Here is a 14017-nt window from a genome sequence, read left to right on the forward strand (position 1 = left end):
TGGCACAAGGGCCTGATGCAAATGCAGTTGTGGAAAGATTAGGTTCGAAAGCCTGAAACTAGTGATTACATTAGCAACCCAAATGAAGGCTGGCTATGTACCTTTGGGAAGGTCTGGCCCAGTTCTCAGCTCTATAGTCTCTCCTGATTGAGAATGAATTAAAGAGGATACTAAATTATCTCTAATTTTGTTCTGTTTCGGGGATGGACAGAATCCTAGGGAAGAGATAGCTAAGGGGTCAGTGGGTTCAGGGGCATGGTACCAGGAAGACTTGAATTCAAATCCACCCTCAGACATCTGCAAGGTCTGTGACTCTGGGCAAGTCATTTAACCTCTGTCTCGGTTTCCTCAAATGTAAAATTGGGATAATAATACCACCAACCTTGCAGGGTCATTGTGAGGATCAAATGAGGGAATATTTGTAATGCACTGGCACATAGTCGGTGCTTAACAAATGCTTATGTCCTTTCAGTCAGTTAATAAACACTAAGTCAGTAAGCATTTATTAGGTACTTGCTCTATGTGCTAAGCTCTGGAGATACAAAAAGAAGCAAAAGATAATCCTTGTCCTCAAAGAGTTCACAATCACTGATATAAGGACCTCCTAGTAAGGCAACTCCTTCTACCAATGCTGATTTGTAGCTATTCTACAATGTACGGTCTTGGCTTATGAGAAGTTAAGTGACAGGCCCAGGGGTCACGCCACTAGTACACATCAGAGTCAGACTTGAATTCAGGTCTGCCTGACTCTGAGGCCAATTCTCCATTGATTTTGCCACTCCACCTTTATAGATAGTCGGGATAACACTAAACTTTCCTCAAAATCAGAGTTGGGGAAAGATATCACAGTCATGAAGACTAGAAATTTAGTATTTTTTCCTGACACCAGGATTCTTTAACACTGGCATCACTGTCAGCTTAAGATCACAAGGAAGATGGCGGAAATGTGACTAATTCCAATCCTTTTCCAAAAGCATAAGACCCAAGAGATGACAACCCAGAGGTGCAGAATGAGAACCTCAAGGAAAGTCTGCCTTCTGACCACCATTTGTCTGTTCTCTCCCTCTCTCCCATCCCCCTCTTTTCCCTTCTCTCCTTCTCCCTATCACCTTAACTCACTCTGATTTATGAATCTCTTCCTCTGCTTCTGTGTCCCCAAACCCCAGAAACTCATGCATCATTGCCTTTTGCTTCTCTGCCTCTCATTCCTTTTCCCCACTCTCTTTCAAGTTTTCAAATCCTATACAGAGACCTCCTCTCCTACCTGGGTCATAAAAAATACAAAATCAAAAAGAAATTTTTTTAAGGACAAAAAATATACAAAATAAACTAGTTTGTAAATATGGATGGAAAATATCCTTCTTTTTTGATTTCTTTTGTATTTAAGAATACCACCTCACTATAAACTTTATCTTTGTATATGTGTACGTATATGCCCATGTCTATTACCTTTTTATGCTATTCAGACTCTATGATGACAAAGAGGGGGTACCCCAAAAGGTCAATAAATATTATTCAATGATTATACTTAAAATATGTTTTATATTGAGGGGTTACAGAGTACATTACATCAGAGTCATAAAATAACCAACTTCTCCCCACTTCCGACAGTCAGAGGATGGTTTCTGGATGACTAGCTGGCAGGAAACAGTCTGTTTCCTTTCTGTGATAGTAAGATGTCTCCCACTCTCTCAAGTTAAGCCATGTTTATATCTCTGCCTAGAACGGTCCAATTTTTGACTGAAGTGAGGTATGCAGATATTTCTGACTAAAGTGAAACACACAGATACTCAATGTCAAGTACTGGACAATGAAGGGGTTAAAATGATCACTTTAGACGTGGGGGAGGGGTGTGTGTGTAAGAGAGAGAAAGACAGAGATAGAAAATATTTAAAGCTTGCCCAGATCGATGAGATCTTGATCACGTGGTTTTTAAAACTTCTTGGTTCAGGGATTTTTCCTTTACCCCATGCTATCTTCCCAAATAAGTGCCCTACGCATGCACATAAATACACACACACACACGCATGTGTTATGTAGAGAAAGCAGTTGCAATGCAGTAATACGGTGTAAAGTTGACTAGAAATCAGAAAGATCCAGCTCTAAGTTGTGACACAATGCTACCATTTCTCAACTGTATGAATTGGGGTCTTTTACCATCTCTAGGACTCAGTTCCCCCACCTGTAAAAGGAAACCCCAGCCCCCTATTTCAGAGGGAGGGATACTCTTTGCAAACACTGAAGGGCTGTGTATATAACAAAGAATGAGCACCTACAGTGTACGGAATCCTTCACTCACACTGGTTATTGAGTTGGATGCAAATCACCTTCTCCTTTCCCATGCACTTCACATCTCAACCCTGGGAAGTAGATGTTGTTACTATCCCCATTTTGCAGATGAGGAAACTGAGGCAAAGAGAGGTCAACTCACTTGCCCAGGGATCACACAGTGAATAAATGTCCTAGACCAGATTTGAACTCAGGTCTTCCTGACTCCGGGTCCGATGCCCTGTTTATCCACTGTGCCAATCTAAGTGCTCCTCTGTGAGGGATATGGAAGACAGAGCAGTTTTCCACAGCAAGAAAATATTTCCTAGGTAAATTTCTACTTTAGGGAAATGAGACAGGCTCTAAAATGGTCACTTTTCAGGCCTGACAAAATCTTTTGTAGAAACAAACGCTAAATGTTATATGTCTTGGCTTTGGTGGATTGGTGTAACAATAATCTAAGGAAGATTTTCTGTCCTAAGTGTAATGGAGGGACAAGTTTCTGAATAGTGGAGGGAAGCAATTTATACAAAGTTAAACAGGGAGATGAGGTGGGGAGGCCGGCTGTAATCAGAACCTCTACATTTCACAGCCATTCTTCCATTTACGCCATTCAGAAGCTCTGAATGGGTAGTCAAACCCAAAATGATGATTTGGGTGTTTTACATACTGAGCGTTTCAGAGCTGCCAACTATCCAATATTGCACAGTTATAGGATCGCTACTCCCATTACCCACTCCTCCCTGTCCAAGAGGAAAGCAGAGGAAAATGATTGTGACTTATTCTTAAAAATGGGGGAATTAAACATACTTACAAGGCATCGCATGGTAGATGCTTGGCCAGTATTGTCCATTGTCTCTCTTCAGCCATACCCGGACTGTTCTAGAAAAGAAGGACACTAGGTTTAAATCAGAATGAATTTTAGAACAGGTTAGAGCTTCCTGGTTCACCATCCTAGAGCCAAACCTCTCGTGCAATTTGAGGCAAATAGTACCGAGAGGTTTATGTGGATGCTGCATGTTATCACTCTTTAAGGCCTAATCCTTAAAAAAAAATTTGACATTATATCTAAATGGAAGATTCTGCCTCTGTTGCCGCTGTCCTGAGTGCAGCTTTATTTTCTGGGGCTGACATAGAGCATAACGGAATCCTATGGTAAACAATGATACTCTATCATCCTGAAACACGACAGAACATATGAAAGCCATGTGAGTATAATACAAGCAGTCAGGAGCAGGTGAGGGTGGGACATTGGGCAGAGAAATTTGTGAACTACTGGGAAGGAAGTACTAATAGCACCTGGCCAAAGGGATGGCTTTCTGCTGTACAAAGAGCCCTGGTCAGAGATCAGAGAAGGAAGCTTCTTTTCAGCTCTGTGGCCTAGAGGCATTAGTTTCTAAGACCATGAGATCATATAGGATGACAAACAAATCTGAAGCTGGGAGAGACAGATCTCAGAGGTCAACTAGTCCAACCCCAACATTTTATAGACAGGAAACAGATGCCTCCAGAAGCTATGTGACTTGCCAAGATCTCACAGGTAGGTATCGGAGGCAGCTTCTGAACCCAGTTCCTCTGAGTACTATTTACTATGACTAACATTTATGTAGTACTTTAAGTTGCAAAAAATGCTTTACATGCTATATTATTAACATTTTTGAAAAATATATTGAAAGAATTTTTCAAAATTGAGATGACTATCATTACCACTAACTACCTTCCCTTAGTTTGCAAAAGTTCAAAACCCAGGTAATCGAAAAGCTGAAATCTCTGACCTGAGAGATCACACATTCAAACAGTAAGACTGACTTATGCAAATTCTCTGACTAAAAGGCCTTATCTTTTGGTAAGGATAGGTCTCTTCCAGTTCCAATATAATTCAGTAAGATTTTTTTAATTGTAATTTTTGGTAAAATCCTAAAGCATACCTTTCCTATAATTTTACATTTAAGCCTCTAAGAATGTCTAGAGCAAATGTTTACTAAGAATGTTATCTGCCTCTCTCTTCTGCTCCAGCACATTTTCCCCTGTACATAATTGTGTATATGCTCCTTTTTTAATACTGCAAGTACATTAGACTAACATTTTAATAGCAATGAGTAAACTTTAAAATTTAACACAAAATTGTATTTAATCTGCCATCACCTTACTAGAGGGTCAAGAAGCTAATAAAGAGGTCTTATTGTAAATGAAAAGATCTTTAAAAGGAAGTTGTGGTGAAGTCTCAAGTAATTAGAAAATCCATAACCAAAATTAAGAGAAGAGACACTGAAATATACCTCTCTCCACTGGTTGGGGGGGGAGGTATGGGGGGATGAGGGAGGAAGGGGATAAGGGAAGCCTTAAACAACAATGCTGCATATATTGTCAGACCTAGTCACTATATCCATTGTTTTTTCTGAGCTGTTTTTCTTTGTCGCAAGGGAGCTAGCAGTTGTGGGGGGAGGGAGGTGGTGGGAGAAGGGCACAGAGAATGTACAGAAAGAATAGTGATGTATAAACAAAAACCATCAATAATACTTTTTAAAAAAGAAACAGGCAGGTGGTGGTGATGGTTTCAAATCTACAATTAAACATTTTAGATTGGCTAACAAGATTTTTCAAAGAAATCCAAGAGACATCCCTGGTAAATTTAAATGCCACTTAATAAGAATTAAGGGTGAGCTTTTCCCAGAAGAAATTTGTATTTGAAAAGCCTCCCCACTCCCACCTCCCCAAGCACTTCCACATTAAATTAATTCCTTCATCACTGGGCTTTTTATAAAAAAAAAAAATAGTGTCACTGTGACTGATGACCAAATTTTAGCCAGCAGAGGTCACTGCATTAAACATAAAATGAGGGAAGTCGAGAATCACAAACAATTCTAAAAACTGGAGATCTCGGAGGCTGACTCACCCCTACCCAAGTGAGCCTCTTTTCCCCATAGCCAAGCTGATCAATAGCCACTGTCCCACTGCTGCATGAAGAGCTTTAGGCTGGTCAGGTGCACTGCCTGCCCAGGCAGCCTATTCTCCTTCAGGGTCATTCTATCAGACACTCCCACTCCTTGTCCCCTGTCCCCTCCCTCTGTGGGCAGATCCCTTCCTGTCATCCTGTGCAGTGGTACATAATACATGCAAATCAATGTTTGGGCAAAGAGATGAAAATGAAAATCCTCCCCTTTCCTCCAATCCCAAACTGTGCTGCCCTGGCTTATTATTAAGTTTTACCACTACTTTTCATGATAGTAATTTCCACAAAACTACATCCTCTTAATCTCTAGTGGATTCAACTGAATATAAGTCAGTAAGAAAAAAAAAAGTGGTGCAAAACTCAAGTCTTTTAATGTCTTAAATTTAAAATATTTTGAAACAAACTAATGATAAGAGGAGGCGAGTCTTTCCTTACAGCATACACAGTGTAATTAGCTGTCCTCTTCTGCAACCACCTGTGACTGTTAGGCAAAGGAATTAAATCTATGTTCACAACTTGATGTAGTCTTTTGCAAGAAAAACAAACAAAAAAAACAACCAAAAAGCAAGACTGGAAAAGTGTCCTGGGTCTCAGTTCGTTTTAGCAGAACTGCCACTGGACTGAGAGTTAGGAAACCTAAGCACTTCTGCCATCACCTTGGGTAAATCAATCAAACTCCCCAGGTCTCAGTTTCCTCAACTGTAAAATAAACAACCTGGGCAAAATTAACTCTGAGGTCCCTTTCTAGGTCTGATGACTGAGTTAATAATAATTTGATATTTAATATTCACATGAAATGCATAAGCAAATTTATATTTTCCAACCTATAATGTCTTAGAGAGATTGAGGCTGGAGCTGAGCTGGCAGTTCCGAGTGGTGCCTATAGCATGGGGTGATGGCACAAGGAAGGACACCTCCTCCCTGCTCTGGTCTAATGCTAACTCTGTCCCTTGTGGTGACTTTAATTCCTGCCATCATGATTCCACTGAGTCCTAAAATCTGGGAGGTGGAAGGGAGCTCAACAACAATCTAACCCATCCCTCTCATTTTTTGGGAGAGTTAAACAGGTCCCCAAAGAGGTGTGGTGACTCAATGATAGTTCATGTTCTTTCTCTCTGTCTCTGTCTGTCTCTCGCTGCCCCCCAGCTTGCAATAAATACTTGACTAGGTTTGCCATACATCACACAAATAAGATTGTCCTTTATTTTATTTATTTTAAATAAATTTTTATTGACCTTTTGTTTTTATAGCACCTACCTTTACCACTGTAATCCTCGTCTTTCTTGATGTTTTTGAGCTGACATCCCTGCTTTGCTCTCTCAGCTTCGATGACAGTGCTCTCTCCTTGTTCTCCTGTCTGACCACTCCACCGAAGTATCCTTTGCTATACCATCATCCATATCCTGCCCCCTTATCCTATCCCAGACCCACTTCTGCTCCCTTTCTGCCAAGGCTTTCTTGAAGAGTTCATCCATTTTCATGGATTCAAGGACTATCTCTGTGCTTGCAATTTCCAAATCTTGATATCCAAACCAAAACTATCATCCAAACCTACCCTCTCTCCTGAACTCGTGTCCCATATGCTCCACTGCCTCTTGGATATCTCTTCCTGAGCACGCCCAATAGAACTCATTAACTTCCACCTCTAATCTAGAACCCTCAGATACTCCCCCATGAACATACTCCTCTCCATGTGTAAGCTCACTGGCACCCCCGTATTCTTCCTTCTCTGTCATACCTTATTTCCGATCAGCTTCCAAGGCGTTGTTTCTACCTCCACCATACACAGTCCTCTCTCTCTACCCACATGGTTACCACCCTAGTGCCAGAGCCCATCCCTGCTCACCTGGACTATACACTAACAACAGCCATCTAGCTGGTCTTCCGGTTTCCAGTTTCTCTCCTTCCCAATCTGCTCTCCACAAAACTACCAAAGTAGGTTTGATGATATCATTCCCTTGCCCAGAACTCCTGAATGGCTCCCCTTTGACTAAAGAATAAAATACAAACTCAACCTGGCAGTGAAGGCTCTCCACACTCTACCCACCTTTCATGAATTCTGTGTTCCAGTCAAATAGCAAATAGCTCTTCCCCAAACTAGATTCTTCAACTCCTGTTCTCCAGGCCATTCCCTTGGCCTGGAATGCCAACTCTCTCCTCATTTCCGACCCTGAGAATCCTTATTTTCTATCAAAGGTCATCTCAGATCCCACCTCCCTCATTTCATCCCCTAATTCTTAGCCTCAATCTTCCTCACCGTATACTTATTTGTGTACAACAATGATGTGTCCTCCTAGTAGAATGTAAACTCCATGAGGGCAGAGACAGTTTCATTTTTATTTTGGTATCTTGGACACCTAGCATAATGTAGCACATAATAGATGGTTGGTAAATGCTAACTTGAATAATGAGCCTGGTCAGATATGGCCAAGCACTATTGCCAGCACACAAATCCTTCTCTCCTAGCCTCTGCCAAGAAAATGAAATCCCTTATCCAAAAATCTGGCATTTTCTTAGAACGTTATCTGCCTCTCTCTTCTGCTCCAGCACATTTTCCCCTGTACATACTTGTGTATATGTTCAACCTCTATTATAAGATTTTAACCTTCTTGAAGGCAAGCAATAGTTGTTCCTCTTTGTATCCAGAGCAAAGAGCAGGTGCCCAACAAATGATTTCTGAACTTAATTTATTTTTGACTGGCTGGAAAGTTATCTGACAGAATTAGCCTAGCATGAAGCCTGGGGCTTAGAATGGGGCTGATTCCCTGGTCCACCCTATTGCCATGGTCCCAATTCAGGGTCACAAATAGCAGATGAAATACCTCTAGACACCCCACCCCAAATAAACAAAACTGAAGCAAACATCCCCTGTAGCCTGGCATAACCTCAAGTAATCATTAGGATCAAGACCTCTGTCAGTCCGTTCCACCTCTCCCAGGACACTTATATGTATATGAATTGCCTGAGAGACAAGCTGCCAGTGAAATATTCTGGACCCCTGTGCATTGTACCAAAAAGCTATCTATATAGGTCACTTTTCTGAGAGAAGGGGAGACTGGGGGTGGAGGCAAACAGGATACCACAGGTTGCTAAGTTACTGAATAAAGAAAGACAGGGGCGTCTACCCATGTTGAAATTCAGGCTTTAAAAAATCTGTCCTAGGATGATGCAACCCTCATTAGTTACCATAGCAATGAGGCTTATTTCTTTGGGGACAACTGTTATTTTTGTTACCAATGAAATTACTTTGGGGGAACTCCCACCCCAATGTTTTGGAGACCCTGAATTCCTCAAGGAGCATTTTCCCAGTAGATCACATACTACAAAAGTAACATGAGTGCAAGTCACCCTGCTGGAGGAGGATAATCCCTAGTGATCCGCCCAACTAATGCACAAACTTGAGTAATAACAGGCCAGTGAATGTTTTGTGGCGTGCGTGTGTGCGTGCGTGCGTGTGTGTGTGTGTGTGTGTGTGTAATGGTGTGTGTGTGTGTGTGTAATGGTGTGTGTGTGTGTGTGTGTGTGTGTGTGTAATAGTGTGTGTGTGTGTGTGTGTGTGTGTGTAATGGTGGATTTTTTTCTAAAAAAAGGAAATCTGTCTACTGTAAGAAATGTTAGAGAAACTCAGGGGGAAAAAGTAAAAGATTCTGTCTGATAATGAAGAACGGAAGCCAAGGTTTATGCCCATTTACACTCATGAAATGAATATACAAAGCTTTTTGTACTACAAATCTCTCTGTGCTGAATGAATTTCATAGATGAAGCAGAGACTGCTGTGTCTAAGTTTGGTGGGTGGGTAATGAAACAGGAGGATTCTGGCTTGAGGCTCTCAACCCAAGCACTTACTGTATAACCTTTAGGCCACTCTGTCAAGTATCTCAGTTCCAAACATTCATTTGGACCCACCGCCCCTAGATCCACCTATGTGAACAGCAGCATGGAGCATCTTGTCCTTACTGTTTCCATCTCTGCCCAAACAGACCACCCATCAAACCCACAGAGTTTCTGGTCTCCTGGGAGTCTATTCCAAATACCAAATCACAGCTATGGAAGCAAATATGAAGATAGTTATTTTCAGTGAGGTTTTACTTAACAGCGACTGGGATTGCTGTGGAATAAACACAGCAGTGGAGTAAATCCATCCTACATAAATATCCTTGAGATAATCAACAATCAATACAAAATTGAAGCTATAGAGCCGTGTTAGACCAACATCTGTAAAATTCTTCAAGAGTATAAAGTCCCTAAAACCATCTCTAGCTCCCTTGGACACATTGTGCCAGAGCCTTGAGTGGAAAAGTAGGATCAAAATTGGTCAACCTCTCACATGTTTGCCATTTGAAGATGATGTATTTTATTTCTAGACGCTATCCTGGGGCTCCCAGAAAAGTCATTGCATTTTACAGAGATAAACTGAGGCTGACTGATCTAGAAACAGGCGTGTGCTAGCAAATGTTAAACAACCAGCTCTCCAGAAATAATACATATATATACACGTTTTATATGTATGTGTATATGTATATACATACATACGACACATAAACTCAATCTGCATTATTAAGATTTTCCCATCCCTTTCTAAAGTCTAGACCAAAACCAAAACAAAACAATAAATCAAGCCCTAATTTGTAGTTTGACAACTTCTGAAGTAAATTCTCACACTGAAAATTTAACAATCAGCTCCTGTGCAAGTTGGTTCCAGCACACATCTGCCTGGAAATCAATTTTGACCAAACATAAGTGATTTGCAGTAAATGCTGTTTATAAGCACAGGGCTTATAGAAGACTTGGAGATTGAGGAGATGTTGGAATATTTTTCCGTCAGTCACTAATTCTGTAAAGATAACGACATGAATGGGGAACAAAGTGGAAGATGCAAAGTGGCCAGAATTAGCCTCAACTGCTTTGTGAGTGAGTGTACTCAATTCGGTACAAGAAGCATTGGTATTTTTTTAAAGAATAAGTAGTATATTAGTGGACCCTCATCATATGTACCTGCTCAGAGCAAACAACTGATGATGCATCATGCAATTCCGGATGAACGGAATGGTCAATTCTAAACTACTAACATCCAATTCAATCCAATAAGCATTTACATGCTAGCCACTGTACTGCAAGTACAAAGCTAAGATAGTCCTTGACCTCAAGAAATGTACCTTCTACTGTGGGAGAATAATACAAACATAGATCAGTATGTATATGGAAAGCTGGTCTCATTGCTGTGCTTGACCAATCATGCCTGCCCATCATCTTGTTCACAGCCGCTCTTACGTTCACCACAGGGGGCCTACCCAGTTTCCAGGGGGAAGGGTCCCTCTTACTTGCTCTTGACATCAAAGTCCACTAGTGGAGCTGGTGGGGTTTCCATTGGTTATCTCTCATTCTTGCCATGTGACTAGTATAACTCATTTTTCAAGCACATATTTTCCTTTATTCTAAACCTTCCAGGTTCCTTAGCATGTAGTAGCACCTGCCATGTGCTTCTCCATCCTTCTTGCAGTAACACCGATTTTTAATTCTTTATAGATTGCAGTATTCCATGACTTACAAATACACAGCAGCAGCAGAATACTTGTATTTTTTTTAAAAAGGGCTTTTGTTTCAGGAAGAAGGTTAGGGTCCTTTAAGAGCTTTGCTATTTTCCAAAGGCAGTGAATCCCACAGTCTTCCTCATATTTAATTCTGGCCCAGATCATTCTCTATTTGCAGTGGCTGTGCAAAAGATACATACACGCAGGTGAGATGAGTTTTATAGGCCGCCCATCTCACAGCAGGTCATAATCTGGACAATTGCCATTCCTCATTCACAGGGGTTTTCCTGCGTGTATATGGCTGGATCAAACTTTTTTTGAGAAGTTATGGATCTCATCCAAGGAGACATTCAATGTTCCAGGCAGAGCCTGACACAACCGGCACACTGTCATCCACAAATAAGAGTTAACTAGAAGACTTTCCCATTTATGAGGAAATCTATCAGCAACTTAGCTCTGCACTCAACCTTTTCTATCACAATGAATTCAACACAAATATATATGTGTGTGTGTGTGTGTGTGTGTATTTCAATGCAAAATAATTTCGGATGGAGGTGGAAGTGTAGCAAATGAGGAAATCAGGCAAGCTCTTTAAAAGAAGGTGGTAAAAGCTGGGCCTTTAAGGGAGTTAGAGAGTTAATGTAGATTAGGAGGGAGAGTATTCTCAGTCTAGAAAACAGCCCATTCAAAGGCATGGTGGTGGAAGTCGTAATGTCAAGCCAAGGAAATACCACATGGGATAGTTTGGCTGCAACAGAAGAATTCATTTGAGGCAGTGGGGGTGGGAGGAGAGAATATTGGTCAGGACACTGATGTACACCTACCTCTAGTGTTTCTGAATATGGCCATTGTATGCAGCCCTACGTAGACAGGAAAAGTAGCTAGTTTTGCTGTTTGAATTTCTCCTCTAACACGTATAACTTTTTTCCTTCATAGATTACTTTGGATTCTTTGTTGATAGAAGCCAAGGTTCCATAGGACATAGTTTGAGAAACAATATTCCAGGTCCTTGGTGACACCCAGGAAGAGCTTGTAGATTTGCAAAAAGAGAGTGATAGGGCAATTATAGGTGTGACTCTAAAAGCAGACATTCTTTTTTTTCATTAAGCCAGTCTAGCATTTTCCTTGCCTGAGGGAGTTTCCTTGCCCCCCTTGGGAGTTAAGCTGCACAAACCTCTCCCCAAGCACCTTGTACAAATTCTTCATTTCCTGGATGTGAAAAAATTAATGACCCAGTAATTTTAGACCTAGGCAATCCTTGAACAACTGTGCTGAATCATAAATCAAAGAAAATTTTTATTCACAGCTGTGGGAACAGAGCAATCAATGGACTGGGAAGAGGTGTGACACTTTTAACATTTCACTACCTTGGGTTTTTAATTATATTCAAGCTTTACAAACATTCATAAACCAACTCAGCTACTTGCCATAGTATTCTACTGTCAAACATGCTTATAACTACCCTTTTCCTACTGTATTTTAATTAGTTGGGCCATGCTTTTCCCATGGAGGTGTGGAAAGGATAATAATAAATCTTCAAATTAAAAAAAGTAAATGAATACCAAGTCACCAAATTGGGATTTGATGTTATCCCTGATTACAAATGCCAGGGGAAGTATAGTTTATATACACATAAATAAATATATATGCATATGGCTATGCACACATATGGATATACCTAGAGATAGACATTGGGTTTGTGATTTCATTGGTACATTAGACTCCTAGGTGAAGCAACTTTTCTATCAATGCAGGTCAGCAGCTTCTCTGCTACATAGAGAGTTAACTAGAGGGCACTAAGAAGTCATGACTTGCCTAGGGTTTTATTTAGAGTACATGTCAAAGGCAGGAATTTTCCTGGATTCAAAGCCAGCTCCCTACCTTACTACACACCATGCTACCCCCCACCCCCCTCAGTTGTTTACTTCATTAATCAACGGCAGGATCCTACAGAGGAATCTTCCCCTTGGGTCTTTTCTTCAAATGGGGGAATTACTCAAAAACAATCCTTTATGACCACACCTGGTTTCTTTGTACTGTGGACTTGTTAGTGTCCCATGTTCTCAGTAAGGGGACACTTAGTGATTAGTTTAAGGATCAGTCGTTTGTCTTTATTTATGCCTTTTATTAAACTTCCCTAAATGGCAGATACAGTGGAAATAACACTAGACATTAATAATAATATAATCACAAAGAAGCAGCAGCATTTATAGAGAACTTGAAGATTTGCAGAGCACTTTACAAATGTTATCTCATTTTATAATCATATCTCATTTTAACAAGTTTGGGAGGTTGATGCTACTATTATCCCACTTTTACAGATGAGGAAACTGAAACAGATGGAGGTTAAGTGATTTACCCAGGGTTACACAGCTAATAAGCACATGAGGAAGTGTTTGAAGTCAGGTCTTGCCAATTCCAAGTCCAGCACTAATTAGGGTACCACCAAACTGCTCCAATCAGAGAATCTGGGTTTGGATCCTGGCTCCTCTACTTACTATATGTATAGCCTCAGTCAATACAACCAAATTGCATGAGTATCATGGGGCCCAGGCTATGGAAAAACTAAAAAGTCAACAGAAAATACCCTTTGACCCAGAGATCCCAGTGCTAGGCATATATTCCAAGGAGGTCCATGATAAAAAGAAAGGTCCCACATACACCAAAATATTTATAGCAGCCCTTTTTATTGGAATTGGAAATATAGTAGATACCCCATGATTGGGAAATTGCTAAACCAGGGGTGGGGAAACTGAGACCTTGAGGCCACATGTGACCCTCTGGGTCCTCGAGTGCGGCCCTTTGACTGAATCCAAACTTCACAGAACAAATCCCTTAATAAAAGGATTTGTCCTGTAAAACTTGCACCCAATGACCTAGAAGGCCACATGTGGCCTTGAGGCCACAGGTTCCCCACCCCTGGGCTAAACAAATTATGGTACATGAATGTGATAACAGAATGATAAATACAGAGAAGAATGGGAAGACTTAAAACGAAGAGAATCAAAATGAAGAAGAACCAGGAAAACATACACAAGGACTGAAACAATGTAAATGAAAAAGAACAACAAAACAAATGAAACTGGATGCCATGAAGCCATAGAAACAAGCTTGGCCCCAAGGAGGAGATACTTTCATCCCTTCCTTGCAGAAGTGGGAGACTATAGGTCAGGAATACTGTAAGACCTGGTTGATGTGTTAATCAGTATTGCTGAACTGTTGGGTTTTTTTCTTAATTTTCCTCTATTTTATTCTTTGTTACAAG

General features: G+C 40.8%; 1 protein-coding gene across 2 annotated transcripts in view; it reads right to left on the reverse strand.

Moving 5' to 3' along the window:
- WDFY2 (WD repeat and FYVE domain containing 2) overlaps positions 1-14017 on the reverse strand; it is a 148515-nt gene that overhangs the window by 75751 nt on the left and 58747 nt on the right. For both annotated transcript variants that reach the window (XM_036742461.1, XM_036742462.1), the window contains exon 2: positions 3083-3150. In XM_036742461.1, the coding sequence (XP_036598356.1) occupies positions 3083-3150 (68 nt within the window). The remainder of the gene's footprint in view (positions 1-3082; positions 3151-14017) is intronic.

The sequence above is a fragment of the Trichosurus vulpecula genome, chromosome 2 (assembly GCF_011100635.1).
Source record: "Trichosurus vulpecula isolate mTriVul1 chromosome 2, mTriVul1.pri, whole genome shotgun sequence".
Taxonomy (NCBI): domain Eukaryota; kingdom Metazoa; phylum Chordata; class Mammalia; order Diprotodontia; family Phalangeridae; genus Trichosurus; species Trichosurus vulpecula.